The 18,747-nt window shown below is 47.9% G+C and overlaps 8 protein-coding genes across 8 annotated transcripts; 5 read left to right on the forward strand and 3 right to left on the reverse strand.

The window, feature by feature from the left end:
* Nucleotides 1-1,848: 1,848 nt before the first annotated feature.
* Nucleotides 1,849-3,075, forward strand: OT_ostta02g00340 (Glycerol-3-phosphate O-acyltransferase,chloroplast; the record flags this gene model as incomplete). Its single annotated transcript, XM_003074718.1, has 1 exon — nucleotides 1,849-3,075. The coding sequence occupies one exon, from the start codon at nucleotides 1,849-1,851 to the stop codon at nucleotides 3,073-3,075; it is 1,227 nt and encodes a 408-aa protein (XP_003074766.1).
* A 73-nt stretch (nucleotides 3,076-3,148) lies between these two features.
* OT_ostta02g00350 (hypothetical protein) lies at nucleotides 3,149-3,685 on the reverse strand (the record flags this gene model as incomplete). The annotated part of the gene is made up of 1 exon (XM_003074719.1): nucleotides 3,149-3,685. The coding sequence occupies one exon, from the start codon at nucleotides 3,683-3,685 to the stop codon at nucleotides 3,149-3,151; it is 537 nt and encodes a 178-aa protein (XP_003074767.1).
* Nucleotides 3,686-5,368: 1,683 nt separating this feature from the next.
* Nucleotides 5,369-7,880, forward strand: OT_ostta02g00360 (ATPase, AAA-type, CDC48; the record flags this gene model as incomplete). The annotated part of the gene is made up of 16 exons (XM_022984970.1): nucleotides 5,369-5,464; nucleotides 5,515-5,634; nucleotides 5,686-5,806; nucleotides 5,858-6,000; nucleotides 6,051-6,194; nucleotides 6,247-6,424; nucleotides 6,474-6,550; nucleotides 6,603-6,758; nucleotides 6,807-6,947; nucleotides 6,997-7,104; nucleotides 7,158-7,241; nucleotides 7,295-7,363; nucleotides 7,417-7,490; nucleotides 7,537-7,600; nucleotides 7,654-7,701; nucleotides 7,749-7,880. The coding sequence occupies 16 exons, from the start codon at nucleotides 5,369-5,371 to the stop codon at nucleotides 7,878-7,880; spliced, it is 1,755 nt and encodes a 584-aa protein (XP_022840667.1).
* A 476-nt stretch (nucleotides 7,881-8,356) lies between these two features.
* Nucleotides 8,357-9,865, forward strand: OT_ostta02g00370 (Signal recognition particle, SRP54 subunit,helical bundle; the record flags this gene model as incomplete). Its single annotated transcript, XM_003074721.1, has 1 exon — nucleotides 8,357-9,865. One exon carries the CDS (start codon nucleotides 8,357-8,359, stop codon nucleotides 9,863-9,865), a length of 1,509 nt encoding a protein of 502 aa, XP_003074769.1.
* A 140-nt stretch (nucleotides 9,866-10,005) lies between these two features.
* Nucleotides 10,006-11,095, reverse strand: OT_ostta02g00380 (Clp protease proteolytic subunit /Translocation-enhancing protein TepA; the record flags this gene model as incomplete). Its single annotated transcript, XM_022984971.1, has 8 exons — nucleotides 10,006-10,020; nucleotides 10,071-10,184; nucleotides 10,237-10,290; nucleotides 10,338-10,406; nucleotides 10,453-10,590; nucleotides 10,640-10,756; nucleotides 10,812-10,898; nucleotides 10,949-11,095. 8 exons carry the CDS (start codon nucleotides 11,093-11,095, stop codon nucleotides 10,006-10,008), a joined length of 741 nt encoding a protein of 246 aa, XP_022840668.1.
* Nucleotides 11,096-11,967: 872 nt separating this feature from the next.
* Nucleotides 11,968-12,698, forward strand: OT_ostta02g00390 (Nucleoporin, NSP1-like, C-terminal; the record flags this gene model as incomplete). The annotated part of the gene is made up of 5 exons (XM_003074723.1): nucleotides 11,968-12,030; nucleotides 12,079-12,162; nucleotides 12,209-12,336; nucleotides 12,385-12,514; nucleotides 12,567-12,698. The coding sequence occupies 5 exons, from the start codon at nucleotides 11,968-11,970 to the stop codon at nucleotides 12,696-12,698; spliced, it is 537 nt and encodes a 178-aa protein (XP_003074771.1).
* A 37-nt stretch (nucleotides 12,699-12,735) lies between these two features.
* On the reverse strand, nucleotides 12,736-13,249 carry OT_ostta02g00400 (unnamed product; the record flags this gene model as incomplete). The annotated part of the gene is made up of 4 exons (XM_022984972.1): nucleotides 12,736-12,825; nucleotides 12,878-13,033; nucleotides 13,090-13,182; nucleotides 13,238-13,249. The coding sequence occupies 4 exons, from the start codon at nucleotides 13,247-13,249 to the stop codon at nucleotides 12,736-12,738; spliced, it is 351 nt and encodes a 116-aa protein (XP_022840669.1).
* A 3,469-nt stretch (nucleotides 13,250-16,718) lies between these two features.
* OT_ostta02g00410 (WD40 repeat) lies at nucleotides 16,719-17,909 on the forward strand (the record flags this gene model as incomplete). Its single annotated transcript, XM_003074728.1, has 1 exon — nucleotides 16,719-17,909. The coding sequence occupies one exon, from the start codon at nucleotides 16,719-16,721 to the stop codon at nucleotides 17,907-17,909; it is 1,191 nt and encodes a 396-aa protein (XP_003074776.1).
* Between the last annotated feature and the right edge of the window lie 838 nt (nucleotides 17,910-18,747).

The raw sequence follows: 18,747 nt of genomic DNA on the forward strand, positions 1-18,747 counted from the left end.
ACCATACCCGAAGAGTGTAACTCGAGGGTCGGTCACTCTGTCCTGCCTCGTCGGTCTCGTCGTCTTCTTCCTCCTTGGGGAGGCAAAGACGGAGAACTTCAAGTTCTTCGCACGTCTCGGCAGAAATCGCCGAGTTGCGCAGCGCCCGATCGAGGTACTCCAGAGCCAATTTCATCACAGTGGCCTGTTTCCCCTTCGGAACATCTGCCTCGCGAAAGATCTTACCCGACTCGAGCATCGAAATGATCTGTTCATATGATTGGACCTTCGTCTTGACATATCTCCAGGTGGCGTCGTGAATGCACTTTAGTGACCGATGCAGTTGAATTGCGCAACATCTTCACCCTACCTGCCTCGACGCCGCACGAACGTTGTGAACAGTGACGACACCAATCACTGCCGATCTCGCCGTCTGAAAGCGTCTACAGCGTTCTCCGTCGTCCAAAAACTACCTTTTCCCATATATTTTTGAAAAAAATTGTTGCGGCTCGGAAATTGCTCGAATTTACCGAAATTTGCCGCGCGCAGCGCGTCGTCGACCCGCTACCGCGAGCGTTGCAACGAGAGGTTTGTACCAACGGCACGTTAATGCTCACAACGCGCCCTCGAGTGACCGCTCGGACGGCGCCGGCGCGCGGGTCCAGAAAATCAGGTCCCCACGAAATTCGTGGCACGAATCCATATCCCTTTTGAGGGGGGTAATTCCGGTTCCTGACTCGTCAATGGTACCTGATGTATACATTGTTCACGTCACGGGCATTAAAGGCAATGTCTTTAACATCGTATGGTGACCACGCGCCAGCGCTTACTTGTTGTGATCTTTGACCGTTCATGACTCATCATGCATGTAGGGACTCTCTAAACCGGCGATATATAAAGTTTTCCCATAGATGGAGCAACGAAATGGGCAAATTTCGTTCCATGCATAGTGTTTTTTCGGGGTGGGGGAAATTTTACCTGCAAGATGCAAGTGCAAAATTGCAGATGCAAATTGTAAGCTTAAGGTCCCGTGGTGATCGCGTCGTAGCGCGTTCTGTGCGTAAAGATCTGAGGTTTCATTAAAAGTCAAAGCTAGTTGTCTCGAACTCTAGAGTCTACAATTAATGAGTTATGACTCGTCACATACTCAGGACTCGGGAAGGCTATATAACATTATTTAGCCTGCAATAATCCTAACATCATGTGACTGATAATACGACATTTCGTCACCGGTTTCGAGGAAATACAGTGATGATATACGTACATTGTGTCACTGTTCGAACCCTAGCACCCCACGTCGAAACGGTTCGTGCGAGCTCGAAAGGGTAAATCACCTTCTATGGGTGGTGATGATTCAAATCACCAAGTTTCGGGTGGTGATTTAGAAGGTGATTCAGATTTTACCCAACCTAGCCATTCGGAAAGTGATGATACTACTCAAAGACACGATGTATGCGATAAGTGACGATTCACGACTCAACGGTCTCGAATGACTCTCTAAAGGGCAATTTTCACCCCAAAAAACACCCGAAAGTGATCTAATTAGGTGGTGTCCCCGACTGAAGGGGCGATATATATCTTTCCATACCCGATAGCGCATGACTACTTTTGTGCTTCGAATCTCAGTCGTGACTACGGACCGCTAACAAGCTGCACAGAAAGAAGGAGGCCGAACCAGGACTTCCTCCTTTCGAGTGCGTGATACTACAGCGCTTCTCGAGGTAGGAAAGGTAGGATAGGCATCACTAACATTTACTGCACGCAGTTACTGCACGCAGCGCATATTGATATCCGTGTTTGTGCTACGGATTTTCGTCCAAGAGTCCATCGCTACTCCGACCATTCAAGGCGAAATATTTCACTTCAAACATGCTGTGCAAGCTAACCCACCATTCGTTCAACGAGTCACAGGCGTTGAAAAGTACGCCGATCTCTAAGAGAACTTGCAAGAGGGTTACGAGACACGTCGTGCACGCTAGCTCCGAACAAGTCCCGGTGAAGCTCCGCTTCGCGCAGCTTGTAGTGGATCTCGCTCCTGGTGAGCAAGGCCTACGTGTTCTCTCTTCAGCTTTCCCGGACAAAATCAAGGGCACCTTTAGTGGATTGATCGATAGCTATAAGGCACAAATGGCTATCGCCCTTGGAGACGAAGCAGCTGCATCAAAGGCAACAACGTACATATTCAAGGATATGGTTAAGGCGTATGCACGGCAACTCCTTGGGACACCTTACGAGTTCCCGTCATATCACCGAGCGATACGCTCGCCTTATGATTACTTCCAGATGGCCAACATGTACATAGGAAGCCTCATTGACTACGACCGTTCCGTGATGAGGCAACCAGAACGCTGGACGACGATCCAGTCCCAGATAGACAGTGGCGAAAATGTCATATTATTTGCTAATCACCAGAGTGAAGGCGATGCTGCGTTCATCCCGCTCTTTACGGAAGTGACGCACCCAGGCTTAGGACAACGTGTTACGTATGTAGCTGGAGACAGGGTTGTTAGCGACCTTCTGGCGAAGCCTTTCAGCATGGGGAAAGACTTACTCTGCGTTCACTCGAAGAAACACATGAACGACAACCCCAAAGAGAAGTCAAAGAAAATGAAGCAAAATCTCGCAACGGTGAAGGAAATGCAGCGCCTTCTGAATAAAGGTGGAATGCTGATTTGGATCGCACCAGCTGGCGGTAGAGATCGTCGTCAAGCTGATGGAACACTGCGCCCAGATAAATTTGACCCACAGGCCATCGAGATGATGAGGAAGCTGGGCACGAAATCAAGCGCCGCGAAAACGCACTATTATCCCTTCGCGATGGCGACTTATGATATCATGCCTCCCCCAGCGTCTTCTGAAAAGCAAATTGGTGAAAAGAGAATCGTGAACTACACTGGTGTTGGCCTCGCACTCGGGGAAGAAATCGACGTCTCAAGCTTTTCAGACAGCGATGAGTTATCAGAGCATGTGTGGCAAAAAGTTGCAGCTGAATACGATCTTATCAAAGCATGCAATATACCCGGTGCAGGCGTATGTCCGTTGCCGGAAGATAGCATTCGCCCACCGCGCGCTCCTTCCGTACCAAGTTTTACATAATAAAATTACGGCAAAACGTCTGTAATAGTTACCACTATAGGTAACTATTGAGCTGAATTGATTACATACAAGTTTACGCGAGACGAGTGATTCTTGATAGTAAAACTGAAACTAGGCTCCCGGTCGCGCCTGTGAGTAAATGGACAGTCGATTCTTGCTTTTTCACTTCCGTTTCACTCGGCAACATGGCGCACTGCATATCATTCAACACAGTCTCGCAGTATACCAACTCCTCCTCGTACGTTTGCACGATACTTTTGAGGTATTCTGATGGGCTTTCGTGCAGCACAAAGGAAATTTTCGAATTTTGCGAGCTGCGCCTAGAGATTGTATATGAACATATGTTCTCAATCGTCACCTTCGCCCTCTTAGTCGCCTGACACAGCGACAAACATGTTTCTCCTTGTCTCTGAAGTTGTGTCTCCTTCAGCTTCAGAGATTTTCCGGCGAACGCAAGAAGACGTTGCGCGTCTCGTACTGATCGATTCAGTTTAGCCGCCTCACTGGCGACATCAACTCCTCTCCGCAAGGTACTCCTGAGCGCGTTAGCCTGTGCAGTCGTTTTGGAGATCACGCTATCCAATTCTTGTTCTCGAGGGAAACTTCGCATGGCGCCACCGCGTCCCAGATTCTTGTTCCGAAAGAAGTAAGACCGACAGCTCTAGTCTCCTTTTGCTCTTGCTCGTGTGGAGCGCCCGTGGGAGAGCGGAGCCGGCCCGAGCAAAAACGGTGTACTGCACCTCAAACCGATACTACGGGTGAGCGACGAATTACAGGTATGGTCCGCTGGTCACCATAATTGTGACACCATTAGGGGTGAGCGACTGGGAAGGAGGTAGGTAGGTATATATCACGATGAAAGGGTCGTGACGTCGTGACCAAGGACGATCACACTTCTTAAAGTGTGGTTAAAAGTGTGATCACACCACACTTTTTTCAATCACACTCACACTCACATTCACACTTAAAAGTGTGACACTAGTCACACTCACACTTTTTTTCACGTCGACGGTCGGGATTTTGACTAAGGCTGAAAAAGAGATGCTATAAGGCCGGGGGGGAGATAGATTGTGAAACGATAATTTCACTTTGATTTTCGTTTCGGTAATTCTTTAGGGTTTCGGCTATCTCCCCCCCGGCCTAATCTCGGTCATGGGATTTTGACTAGTCTCCGTGTTGGTTGTGCACACCTTTTGTTGAGTCATAACCCGTCACGTCATGTATGGGTAAACAGTACGGTGGGGGTACTCCCATTGGTGTTTTACCTTGTACAAATTTCGGCAAGTTTTCGCAACACGCGACACGTGTGCGCGGATAACGCGCCGACGAGGCAGCGAGGACGTGCATCGCGATGAACAGTTGTAGATACATGCATGTTACATCAGATTCATCCAGTTTCTGTGGCATACGACGGACATAGCGACGTCCTCACGCAGTTCCTCGCGCTCTGGTACTCCACGCCAAACTCTCAAGAAACCATGTCTAAACCATGTCTAAACCCTACATAAACCCTACATAAACCCTACATAAACCCTACATAAACCCTACATAGGGTTTAGGCAGAATTCAAGGTGTCTCCTCACGGCTCTGTCAGAGTGAGGTTGTTCTACCTTCTACATTCGACTAAGCGATTTCTTCTCGTGAGAACGTCAATGATCCGATAGTGTGTGATGGATACTACGTGTGGCGAAGCATGCGCACGTCCTCGCTGCCTCGTCGGCGCGTTATCCGCGCACACGTGTCGCGTGTTGCGAAAACTTGCCGAAATTTGTTGAAGGTAAAACACAAGTTGGAGTACCCCGATCATACTGTTTACCCATACATGACATGACGGGTCATGACGTCATGACTCAACAAAAGGTGTGCACAACCAACACGGAGATTGATATAAACTTAGGCCGGGGGTGAGATATTGACGCCACCAAAATTTCGTTATTACCGGCTATCTCCCCCCCGGCCTTATCCAGAGTCGACTCGGCTCTAAAATTCTAAAAAATTCGCCAAAATCGGGGCGATCGGCCCATATTTTAGCAATCTCTTTTTCAGCTCAGGCTGATCAATCAAATGTCGAGAAGCCTACTTGAATTTGATTGATCCAACGCCGCAACGTCTGAACACGTTCAAACGTTATAGCAGCGCGGTCGGCAGTGAAATCCGGTAGGCGCGATAGATGTTCAAGAAACTCTCTTGGACGTGCAGAGACTACAAAAGCAGGGAATAGTATAATCGTGCATAGTCGTGCTCAAAGCGTCGTACTTGCATACGTCCTTCTGGCACTTACCTGAGCGTAAGAATGTACCGACAGTTACACGAAGGAACGTTTCCGTTAGGCAACCGTCACGAGCGGCGAGAGCCTGAATTCAACCACACGCAACCGACCTTGGCAATGGTGAGTAGATAAAACAATATAGTTGAAACCAGATCTGATTGCCGTATCAGCTACGACTACCCAACTTAATAATCGTTACTCTTGACGTCCACGAATTTCAACGTGCCGATCTTCTACACTCACTTTTTCTTGACGTTGAGCTCATCGTTGGAAAATTGCAAGCTACTTGGGTAAGTTGAACTATTTCTTCCTTTTCACCATCGAATAAAAAATAACTACAGGTCGGTTTTCAAGTGAGTGTACGGCCTGGCGCTGGAAGAAAGCACTGTTTACGAGCAGAGACTATTGCGCGTGTGGTAAAAATTAGCTCTCGACGGACAGATCGTTTGATGTTTTGCACTAGTAAGCTACTATTTATCTTCAATTATGTCGGACTGATGGATCTATTTAAAGATACCACGCGGATAGTGCTGCGGACGAAAACGAATCCGCGGCGGTACACTAAGCACCATGATGTTTACTTTGAAAGATACCGTAACTGTTACGACGAAATAAAAACTTCAATTGCATTTTGGGGTTTGTCTATTAAATTTCAGGTGCGTAGTTGTTGGCATATTTGCGCGCTCTGATGTATGCTCCATGCCAGTTGCGCAACCAGTATCAATTTCTCTTTTTGAACGTGCCACACAATTTTCTCGCGTGGTTGGGATTGAAGCTACAAGAAGACCGCTCCATGCAGATGCAAAGATTATCATGTCGTGTGATTTTCTTGATGAGAAAGCAGATCAACGTAAGTAATCGTCAGGATCTATCCGTTCATTCTTACAGTGTTCTTTGCTTAGTTCCAGCTGTTGCTGAAAAATATGTTCAATAGGACTGTCGGTTCGGATCTTATCCTTGTGTTAGAAGATATAGACCTATTAGTAAATAATGCATTCGATCTCCATGGATTCATGGCAACCATATCTGAGGTTTCGACGTTTTACGTCCAACATGACGGTTGCAAGTTTACTTTTCCTGGTGCGTCCACGCTTCATGTGTTTCCGATACAGCATTCAGACTAGTTTAGGTCGTAATACTTTCATCGTTGGGACTGCAAATGATAAAATTTCATATCCGATTCTGCGTCAGTACTTTTCGAGAGAGGTGTGTTCGAGGTCTTACCGAGTACCTAGAATGTAAAACTGTTTGGTTTCAGATCCAAGTGCTAACTCACAGCGTTATGAGGAAACATAAAAAACGGGGGGTAGATGCATTGTACACATCTTGCGCGAGAATTCGTGAATCTCTTCTCATAAGAGGTCATGACGTACGCACCGAATCAGCAAAGTTGCAGCCCGACAGGATCCTGGCGGTAAATCAAGCACGCGCGTTGAGATTTTCATGTTTACATCAGTTTCAGGGGAGAAGTCATTTCAGCTGGAATGACGTGGGAGGGCTAAGTCACATCAAACATGCATTGAATGATATGATCAAATTACCTTTGAGTTACCCAAAACTATTTCATAAGTTTTCAAAGGGGGCATTGCTTTATGGACCTCCGGTGCGAGTTTCAAGCACCATGAACTGCTCTGCTCACATGTAGTTCTCAGGGCACTGGTAAAACTTTGATCGCAAAAGTTGTGAGCGCAGAATCGGGCTTGTGCTTTTTCAACATCAAGGGACCAGAGTTGTTAGGAATGTATGTCGGGGAAAGCGAGGTGTGTTCTATCAGCAAGAGTTGAGCAAAGAAATTGTATTAAATCCGTGCTAGCGAAAAGTCCGCGAGCTCTTCAAGCGAGCCAAGGAGTCAGCTCCCGCACTGATCTTTTTCGACGAATTTGACTCTCTTTCTATGGTAATCTTTGAATCCATGCGTGTTGACGTACAATATCAATCAGAGAGCCTCAGGTTCCGTCTGCGGCAGGTCTCACAAGTCGAATCAATAGTCAGATTATCCTCGAATTAGATTCATTGCAGGTGAGACGCATCTATTTGAAGGCGTCCTCCATCCACTTAATACTATGATACAGAATACGCAAGTCTTCATTTTGGCTGCTAGTAACCGTGTAGAGTTGGTTGATCCGGCTCTTCTTCGATCTGGGCGGTGAGTCGTTTTTTAGGCGCAGCTTAATTTTTTGACGTGCTCGCAGAATTGATAGAGTCCTACATATACCTTTTCACGCAGATTTACGCTCACGAACGGAAACTTTCGAGGTACTTGCACTACTCCAGGACGACTCAAGTTATTCTCACATGTGCTGTCACAGGCACTTACAAGGAACTTCAAATTTGACGGACAAATCAGTATGGCAGAGGTGAAAACGTTTCTCGTGCATTTACCGACATGTGACCCTATTAAAAGATTGCGAAAGTTTACCAATATAGCAGTGGCGCGCAAATTTACGCGCGCTGCGCGCGAGCTTGGATAAAGGCTGCGAGGAGAGGCATTAACGAGCTTTCTGAAGTTGCAGTCAAGCTGGAAGACTTCTATTAAGTACATACTTATCGGTCAAATCCATGGCAAACCTCGCGTGACATTGTGTATCTTTGCCAGAGATTTAATGCGTCTTTCGTTTTAGGCGCTTGTATTCTCTACAAAGCCTTAATCGGCTATGATGCATATAGTAGGAACTCCAAGTCTGAAGTAGGACCGACCGTGGTGCCTTGCACCTCTTCAGTCAAGTCGGTGCTTGTTAGCAATCTGAGTATGGAAATTTGTAATTGAGTACATAACTAGTTAACGCTGCTGCGAATGTTCGCAGCACCAATGTAAACATCATGTGAACTATTCATAACAAAATGTCAACCTTAGGAGACACCACACATTCTTGCCCACACCAAATACTTGCTGTCCGCGTTGTCCTGTTTAATACCTTGAAACAATTCGGTGCATTGTATTTTGCGTCGAGCCAGTCGATGCTATACGATTCGATAGATAAATCAGTGTGACTCCTGTATATTCGCGCTGTAATGTACGCGTATTCGATAAAGCAGGCGGCGGTTCTTTCGCGTAGCGGTCTCGTACTCGTCAACGTCTGTTTCACACAAGAATCGATCTCTTTGACTGAACTTTCGGAATACGTGTACGATTTGAAGCTCGCAAGGGAGTCCGTAGAGTACCATACAGCTGGAGGATTTCGACGCGACAAAGTTGTCTGGCACTGTGACGAGCATCGAGGTCTGATATATGTACTATCTTTCGAGGATTTTGTGGACAAAGAGTTTTCAGATCACGCGTTAAAAAACTTCCAAGAAAAGTTTGCGAAGTATTATCGGCGTAATTGTTGTACTTACGATGAGTTCAGACGACAGCTCGAGGCTCACACCGATTCTATTTTGGGTCTACACGAGTTTGGGGGTCCTGCAGAGTATGGTTGCGATTTCAGTGTTTCGCAGGGATCTGCAGATTGCGATTCACCCATGCAACCCTCAAAAGTAAGCTTAGACTTCTCGAAGTCGCCCACACAAGGTGAAAGTGATGGTCTTCTGAAACACCAATCACTCAAGGAACCATATTGCGACAAAGTTCAACAGAACATTAGTACAAGTGCCGGCGAATTCGCTGGCTGGTGTCGCCGTTTATTTAGTATGGGGACATTGACTATTCATGAAGATTCAGTGCGATCTATTATGTTCTCTTTTAAGAAAAAACTGATGAAACGTAATGTGACAAGCGAAGTTTCTGATATGCTGGTGGACGAAGTCTCACGAAAACTGATAGGCAAAGAGATAACAACATTTGAATCAGTGATGACCATCATTCACCGATCGCTCGAAGAAGCGGTAATTCGAGTTCTCAGTTCGGCAAGAAAGGTGGACATATTGCACGACATAAACCGTGTTGGGAAGAGTCGGCCATATGTAATAACGTTTGTCGGTGTAAACGGTGTTGGTAAAAGTACCAGTCTCTCTAAGTTGGTGTACTGGCTTACACAGCAAAACTTTTCTGTTATGGTGGCCGCATGCGATACGTTTCGAGCTGGCGCTGTCGAGCAACTTCGGACACACTGTCATCGGCTTGGTTGCGCATTATATGAACGGGGATATGAACGTGATCCGTCGACTATTGCACAACAAGCCATTCAACAAGCGACACGGCAAAATATCGATGTGGTGATGATAGATACTGCTGGAAGGATGCAAGACAACGAACCGCTGATGCGATCTTTGGCAAAGCTATTGAACGTTAACAAACCAGATTTTACCTTTTTTGTTGGTGATGCGCTTGTCGGGAATGACGGCGTGAGTCAGATACTGCAGTTCGAACGACGTCTGCAGGAACTCACGGAATTGAGCGGGGGTGTTATTGACGGTATCTTCCTGACGAAATTCGATACAATTGACGAAAAAGTCGGAGCTGCTTTATCACTGGTTCACGCTTCAGCCATTCCTGTATTGTTTGTAGGTACTGGACAAACATATGGGGATCTTCGTAGATTTCAGGCAGAGTATATCGCTGAAGCACTGCTCGCGAATTGATGACGTGATGATCTTTAGGACGTAGATACGAAGTGAAGTGCTGTGGAGCAGAGTGAAGATGAGACAGTTTTGTGTCATGAAAAGTTGCTAGTCAACTGAAAGTGCGAGCTACTAAAGAGTTGCTCTAATTGTCAAGGCGCTTACTGCATCAATACCTAAATCGAGCATTGAATGCTGTCCAGCACTGAAAGAATTCATCCAATACCTTGTCGATTAGGCCGTATTTGATTGCCTCGCTAGGCTCAAAATATAATGGCCGATTTATGTCAGTTTCGATCGTCGCTATGTCCCTGCCTGTTGTCTTCGCTAATATGTCTAGCTAAGAATGAAAGTAGATTAGAACTTTGTTTATAGTATTCAGAACATGATACCATCTGCTTTTTTGTGTTCCTCATCTCTTGTCGTTGGATTTCTAACTCTGACGCCTACTTGACTAATTATTCCGCATCATGTGCCTTAACGCTCGTTTTACCTGTCCACGGAATGAGCTCAGTGGCTGTTTCAGCATAATGCTTGCTGAAGGCAACGCCGCACGCTGACCCTTAAACGGAGTTAATACGACTACTTCAAAGAGACATCCAAAATACCTTGCTGCCTGACGCCAATAGCATGGCTGCTTCTCCCCAAGCTGTCCCTACTGCTATGGTATGTACTGGTGGAGAAACATATTGGATTGTGTCATATATAGCGAAAGCTTCACTATCATATCCATATTTTTTCCCATCCTAGTGAGGTAGGTTATAGATTAGACTGAGAGTGTACAAGCCCTCTCACCTTTGATGACCCCGTGGAGTTTATGTACAGTTGAATCGGTTTTTTCTTATCTTCGTACTGCAGGTACAATAGTTCCGCAAGAATAAGTTCTGTCACCGACGGTACTAGTGTCATCCCCTGCGGATCGTCAACTTGAGTCATCGATGTCCAGTTCAGGTGAGTGTAGACCTACCAAGTACACGATTCTTTCTTGAAAAATAAACGAAGGGAGGTCCGGGGGGGACTGCGTCGCAGCATCTCCCTGCAAACTTGGAATTACCTGTTTTGTGAACATCAGATTGACGTATGTACTAGAATCCGCCGACTCACCGCTCGTATGATACGCGTGCGTGGCGCATTCCGAATAACGTGTTTTCTATCCGTGACAAAACGCGGGTAGAACACGCTCCGGTAACGCGCTCGGAGTAGAACACCTGAGTTTTTGGTCTCCCTCACACATAGCTTGCAGCATTGCATATCGTCGAGAATGCACTACCGGAAATGATCGTCTAGGCAGCCGAGAACCGATTCACAAGTTGTCGTGAGAGCACAGGGTTTTCCGGAAAAATTATCCCACGGGTTCAGAGGATTTTGACTAATAATCTCGGTGTTGGGATTTTGACTAATCTCGGTCATGGGATTTTGACTAATCTCGGGGTTGGTTGTGCACACCTTTTCTTGAGTCATAATCGGTCACGCCATGTATGGGTAAACAGTATGATCGGGGTACTCCAACTTGTGTTTTACCTTGTACAAATTTCGGCAAGTTTTCGCAACACGCGACATGTGTGCGCGGATAACGCGACGACGAGGCAGCGAGGACGCGCGCAGCGATGAACAGTTGTAGATGCACGCATGTTACATCAGATTCATCCAGTTTCTGTGGCATACGACGGACATAGCGACGTCCTCACGCAGTTCCTCGCGCTCTGGTACTCCACGCCAAACTCTCAAGAAACCACGTCTAAACCCTATATAAACCCTATATAAACCCTACGTAGGGTTTATGTATCTTTTTCTCGCGAGTGTTCTACGCGCACAAGCGCTCGACGTGTCACTTTCATCCGCGTTGCGGGCTTCAGAAAAGACTTAGAACGCCTTGTGTTGTTCATCGTATCCACTTAACTGTGGTGTCAGCGCGTATTGCACGCGCTGTGCATGTGCCATCAACCCTAACTAGGATTTGGTTAGGGTTTAGATAGGGTTTAGGGTTTCGCTCTTGCATCTTGCAGCCTGCAAGTTGCAGGTAACCTGCAGCAGGTTCAATTTTCCCCACCCCTAGAAGCCTCGGAGCTGTCCACGTCCTTGTTTGACGCTCGAGTAGCTGCAGTTGAAATCCCACACGAGGTATGAGTTCGTGCGTCATCGAAAGCGCCGTTCGAAGGTGGGTGGATACGTTAAAACATACAGAGGTACAAGCTCAAACGGGCGACTTGGCTTCACTTGAAAATGCGTTTCAGGAAAGATTTGCCGTTCAGTCGACGCAGATAAGCGCTGTCGACGCGGTACTGTCACGTCAGCGAAAAATAATAGGAAGCGTTCAGGTAACAATAGTCAATCATATCCAATCGTTGGTTGACAAGCTATCAGACGGAACTTTGTGGACTATCGGCAACCCAACATCGGATGAAGTTTCAACTAGAGCTGCTTGAAAACCATCAGTATGAAATCGAGGCAGCCTTAACATCTCTTGAAGGTGACGCGCACGAGCTACTGAGGTTTACAAAACTGAATGATATTCTCCTACGCGCTGACTCTATTCGCAGTTGTGGTGCTGATTCCTCTCAACTTGACAAAAATGACAAACTGTTCTACTTTGCCGAGGGTGTGAGTGTTCAGATCAAGGATGTGTGTGGAAAAATTCAAGCCATACACGGAACAATCGACGATCAAACGGTACGTTCAACTCTCTTATGGCTTGTTTCAGTACTTATTTCCCATTTTACAGAGCGATCAGGAAGGAAGCAATTCACTAAGCAGATGTGTCCAAACACTCAACACACAGTTGACGAGGTTAAAGTCTTTGGAAGGGAAACTCGCACAGTTTAGTTCTCTTAAACCTGCTGAAACTATTCTTTGAGCACTTGGCTTTCCAAACATAATACGTTACACTCATACTAGGTGCTATCTCTTTTCTTTTTGCGGAGTCGCTTTGCCTGTGCACGTGAAAGTTTCGTGGAGCTCTCAGAACAGGAGTTGCGAACAAGCTGTACGCGTCTAAGCGAAAACACGTGTATACAATGTAACAATAACCCTCACCTTCGACTTTTCCGTCGTAATCGTACTATTTACGACATGAGCAGGCTGATTCAAAGCGGTTGTGGGGCGTGGCTTTTGGGAGTTGTGTGAGCGAGGCAAAGTTGGGTGTGGTGTACTTGCCGCTCGTGCAGTTTGAAGGTTCGGTGTGTGCGTTGACTACGCAAAAAATGATAGCGTTAGCTCAGACGATTAACATATGAAACAATACTCACGCAGACTGTCGGTGGTTGATAAATCACGGGGCCCTCAAAAGGTCTCTGTGGCGGAAACTGAACGAAACCAGAACCGCGCACTCTGCTTGGATCCTGTGAAAGAAGAGTTCACCACACTCGAAGAATATAGCACAGACTTGCGTTATACCCTGATTCTCATAGTTAAGTCGTCAACATCATACTGCGGTTGCATCTTTGAAGCTCTTCAGCGGAGAAGCAACTCCAAGTGAAACGGATGACCACTGACTCAGTGGTGCGCGGGTTGGACTGGTACAGAGACTCTGTATCAGAGTTTTTTAGGGGTGCTTGGGCTGCTAGAGAGTGGACAAATTTATATCACGCATCTGCAGAGAGTCCCTCGGAAAGATTTACAAGTAAGCGCTGGCGCGTGGTCACCATACGATGTTAAAGACATTGCCTTTAATGCCCGCGACGTGAACAATGTATACATCAGGTACCATTGACGAGTCAGGAACCGGAATTATCCCCCCCCCCCAAAGGTATATGGATTCGCATGGAGCTGACTTTCTGGACCCGCGCGCCGGCGCCGTCCGAGCGGTCACTCGAGGGCGCGTTGTGAGCATTAACGTGCCTTTGGTTCAAACCTCTCGTTGCAACGCTCGCGGTAGCGGTTCGACGACGCGCGGCGCGCGGCAAATTTCGGTAAAATCGAGCAGTTTCCTAGTCGCAGAATTTTTTTTCAAAAATGTATGGGAAAAGGTAGTTTTTGGACGACGGAGAACGCTGTAGACGCTTTCAGACGGCGAGATCGGCAGTGATTGCTGTTGTCACTGTTTACAACGTTCGTGCGGCGTCGAGGCAGGTAGGGTGAAGATGTTGCGCAATTCAACTGCATCGGTCACTAAAGATGCATTCACGATGCCACATGGAGATACGTCAAAAATCGGTCACGCTGCCCCGCACGACAGCTTGCTCGATCGCCTGACGCGGAGTTCTCGAACGCGCGAACTTCTTCCGTCGTTACCGCGAATCTCGCGCGCGCCGTCGACGCTCGAGCGGTCGCACTGTGGAGACCAATCGATGATTCACATCATCGCATGCAGTCACATCAATTTGCACCTTAACGCGCGTTGCGACGCCGAATCGCGACGAAAATCGCTCAAATTTGGAGAGGAAAGTGAAAAAACGTCGACGAATCGATCCGCGGCGTGAACTCGCGCCGTGTTTTCTAAACCCTAGAAAATAGGGTTTACGGTCAACATTGCTCGCCCCAGCGTCGCGCCTCCTTACGACGCCGCGACGCGCGCGCGCGCGCGATCGGCAGACGAAACCGTTCGCGTCCGCGTCCGCGCTCGCGCTCGCGTCGTCGCCGTCGTCGCGCGCGGGTCCAGAAAATCAGCTCCCAAACGCATCGCGACTCGTCGCGTCAACGAGGGGTCTTCGACGGGTCGTGACTCGCGTTTCTCTCGCGTACCCCCTCGCCGGGATTTTAGAGCCCCAAAAAGAGGTCGATTCACGACTCGTCGTGTGCGCCGTGTCAAAATCCATATACCGCGGGAGGGTCACCGACCCTCGAGTTACACTCTTCGGGTATGGTGACAGTATCTCACGCCTTCAGAGGAGTCCCTCGAGACCGTTCAGTCATGAACGGTCAAACATTCAAACAACGCATATAGTATACACTGTATCATTTAGAATTACTTGTAGAAATTACTTGTGAAATCGAAAATAGTATATGCATCGAAAAAAGTGAATTTAATTCACATGAGCGTTTTCTCGCGCCGTCGCTCGCCACTCCGCGCCGCGCGCGCGTCCGGGCGGCGGAGGATGACGTTGACTTCCCCCTCGGCACCGTATTCGACCGTTTAGATTCGAATGTGCGGCTGTGATGGCCCGAAAAGGTGATCGTTGGAGTGCAGTGGGCACGTGAATGTTTTGGTCAGAATCCCCCGCGTATACCTCGCCCTCGCGCGTCGCGGAGTGCGTCTCCGACCGTCTCGACGGCGCGGTGTGGATGTACGAAGCCTTCTTCACGACAGGGCAGATCGTTGGGTGCAGTGAGTACGGCAGCGTCTCCCGGTGACGACGTCCATGGTCAAGTTCAAGTCGCTGAAGACGCTCGTAAAGTTGCCGTCTCGGTGCTCGCCAACGAGCGTCGAAGAGCGATTTCCAAGCAAGCTCTTCACAAAGTGACGGCGACGGTTCTTTTCATGCACAATCCGAGCTTCACGTACGGTTTGGTGTCACAGACCGCGTTCCTGAACCGTGTGAAGAGAATGAGAGAAGATGAGGACGTCAAGCGCGAAGCGCGTGCGGTGGTCACTGAAGAGGTCGCCGAGGCTTCGAATGAGTCAGAAGACACCGCGGATGTTAGCGACGATACCGCACAAATCCGTCAGCAAGAACGCGCGCGGAATCCGCAGCCTTTCTTCATCGAGTTGGTGCACCAACTTTACCCATGGGGATATCACGCCTACGGAAGCATACGATACCAACAGCATGTGCACGGACGACTTCCGGATCGTGAAGCATCTCATCGACGACGCGAAAAGAAAACATTCAAGAGAACGTCATTACTACGCCTACTAAGAAGAGAAAGACGCGTCGGGCGCACTTCTTTGACGAGGCTTTGGAGCCAATACTGGTCCGGCTTGAAACGCAATGTAACAACCGAGAAAAAGTGAAGAAGAGACGGACCCAAATTGCACAAAATGTGACCGATGCTCGTTGCAAGGCGAAGACTGAAGACATTCAATAGTACGCGGAGCTATGTAGAGGCTTGGAACAGACAGGTGCGCTCGAGAAAGCACTCACAAAGATGGAAATTCGCAAGGTGGTGCGAGCGACGCGGTCAAAGGTGCCCCAGAACAGCAATATTGAATGCCTACGAAACGAGCTCAAAAATATCAACGCGCGACTTTACGAAGCGAACGCGAAGGCTCCTATTATCCGGAAGAATCAAGTGTCGAAAAAGTCAAGTCGAACGTCATCCATATCCGATGCAAGCGTGCAATGCGCGCTGATGTGCCATGATGACGTGTTGACACTGCAACTTACGTATACCGAAATGAACGCCTAGCTCGTCGTCGAATAATCTGGAACCCCGCGTATCTGTGAAACGAATGGTTTTGAAGTGTCAGACAAAGTTTTGCGTCCTGTCGATCACGTTCGTCGTCGCTAGGCCGGATCAAAGTCGTCAAATCTAGACCCTGAAATCGCGAAAAACACTCGAGCTATCAAATCATTATTTTCGATAAAATTCACGTCCAAAAAGCATGAACTTCGATTGGACCTCGACGGCGCTACACTCGACGTGAAACAACGAACAATGTCGCGTTTGAAAGCTCTTGACGTTTTATAAAATATATCCGCGATTCATTGCCATCGGACAAGGCTCCGCGACGCTACACGTGCGCAACGACAGAAATTCACGTTTTCCACACTTTTTTTCGATTTCTACCGAAATGGTACACTTTTTTTCGATTTCTATATCCGTACGTATCAGGCCCAGCAGGCCTATGTACAAAGCGTTGCGCCTATACTCTGTTGGCGGCTGGAACAATCGCGTAGCAACAGGAGACGCGCCAACTCCACGCACCGGCGATATATCAATATCGAGGCAAGTCTGAGAGACCACACGCGTTTCCCGCGCAGCTTTGACCAAAACGATGAAGGGCTCGCACGCGGGGAGGGATATATGTGAAGTCGACCAAGAGCTTGTCGGTACGCCGACAAAGCGGTGTGCGAGAGAAAACCCGCCCACGCGACGCGTGGAGTTTGCCTCTTCGATCAAAGATAAAGTCGTCAAGCGTTGGACCATCATCAAGCACGCGTCTGGTGAGGCGGATCGCTCCCACGCTCGGCATACGGCAGTCGCATGTACCAGAAGGAAACAAAGAGAGACCAGCAGGCGCCGTTTCAATTTCACTAGACTGAAGGATTTCGACTTCAAGAGCTCACATGAAGGCACAATCCTCGGAGTGAGTTTCCATCACGCAAGTAACGTAGCTGCGTGCGTCACCGCGGGCTCACGTGTTCATTTGCTTCGTATTGATGGGACCTCAAACAATATAATACAGTCTTTGTCGTTGACTGGCAGAGTTAAGACTGTAGAGTTCAGTCGAGTGAACGATCAGGTGATAGTTTGTGGTAAAAGTGGCTTATTCTTTGGTAATGTTGAAAGTGGTAGCGTTGAGAAAATTTCTCTACCGACAAGCTGTGCGACAGATGGCACGTTTGTCCAAACGGCAGGTTCGGACATCGTAGGAGTTGTCAGCTCAAACGAGTTGTGCATATTATCACAAAAAAGTCGGACGTGTGTTGCGAGCGTGAAAATGAGTGCACCAGTACGTTCGTGCACGTTTAGTCCCTCGGGCAATGAGATCACATGTGCAGCTGCAGATGGGAAAATTTATTGTTGGGACGTGCGAACACAGAGGTGTGCTCGGGTCGCTGGAGGTTTTGATAGTGTGGTACAGATATGTTCGTCACCTGATGGTAAAAATGTCATTACCGGCTTAGATGATGGAACGGTGGAAATCTATAATGCAAGTGATATATCATGGGATGTTGCAAAAGATGGACAGAAAAAAGCAAGAAGTATATCAAGCTTTCGCACACGAATTACTTCTTTGAATGTAGATCCTAGGGCTGACTTTGTCGCTATGTCGTCGTCACTCGAGCGAAATGCGTTGAGGCTACTCCATCTTCCATCTCTTTCTTTGGTGAACACGTGGCCAACTAGCATGACCCCATTGCACTATGTGTCTGCACACGCTTTTAGCCACGACGGGACCATCCTGGCTATTGCGAACGCAAGAGGGCGAGTACTCACGTACAGCGCGAGCACACCCTCATGAGCTCTGGCGAATCCAGGAGGACGTACGATCCTGTTCCAACTTGACGTGCTACAAACTGGCGCAAAAGGTACGTGTATTCTTTTTCGGCATATAAGACCGCGTGAGTGGGAACAACAAGTGTCTAAAAGCGCTCTGAACGTATCGAGACAACCAAGAAGAACAAGAACAAGAAAATAGCATAGACTGTTCCAGTTGATGTAAGCATTTCCAGGCCAGTATGATCCTAAACTGAGCGGCGACGATACGTTGCCTGGTTGCACGGAGGCCCAACAGAAGCTTCTCGCGCGTCTTCTCGGCTACTTGACCTTGACTTTGTTGTGTTCGAAGAAGTGCCTGTCAAACACGTTAGTATTTTTGAACAATGTAATAATGGTGTGAACGCTTTCGCGCTCGTGGTAGTCACATGCTAAAAGAACGAGACGTTTTACTCCCCTTGGTTGCTACAAGGTGCCGCAACAGCAGTAGTTCACTCGCGTTATTACTTGACGCTGAAGCCTGCCCCGTGGGACCAGACGTACTCTTGCATTCGAGTAACCTTTTTACTTGCATCCGAGGCGGATCTAAAGAGTCGAGGCGGGTCTAAAGAGTGTGTAGATTGGGTGCTAGCGTGTGGGTGCTCGCAGCCGGGCAGTGCCGGGTATTCCGAAAAAGAGTGGCTCGTTATGCTAGACAAATATTGCTGCTCATTGCAACGTCTAAGGCGAGGAACAATCAAATTGTGAATCAAAGATGGAGGATCGCGGTTATCTAGAAGGGCGCTCTCACGAGGAGCAAGCTAACCACAATGAGCTTTACCAGAATCAGTTACGAAGGATAAAGCATCTAAAAATGTGCGGGG

Source organism: Ostreococcus tauri (assembly GCF_000214015.3).
Source record: "Ostreococcus tauri WGS project CAID00000000 data, contig chromosome 02, whole genome shotgun sequence".
Lineage (NCBI taxonomy): Eukaryota > Viridiplantae > Chlorophyta > Mamiellophyceae > Mamiellales > Bathycoccaceae > Ostreococcus > Ostreococcus tauri.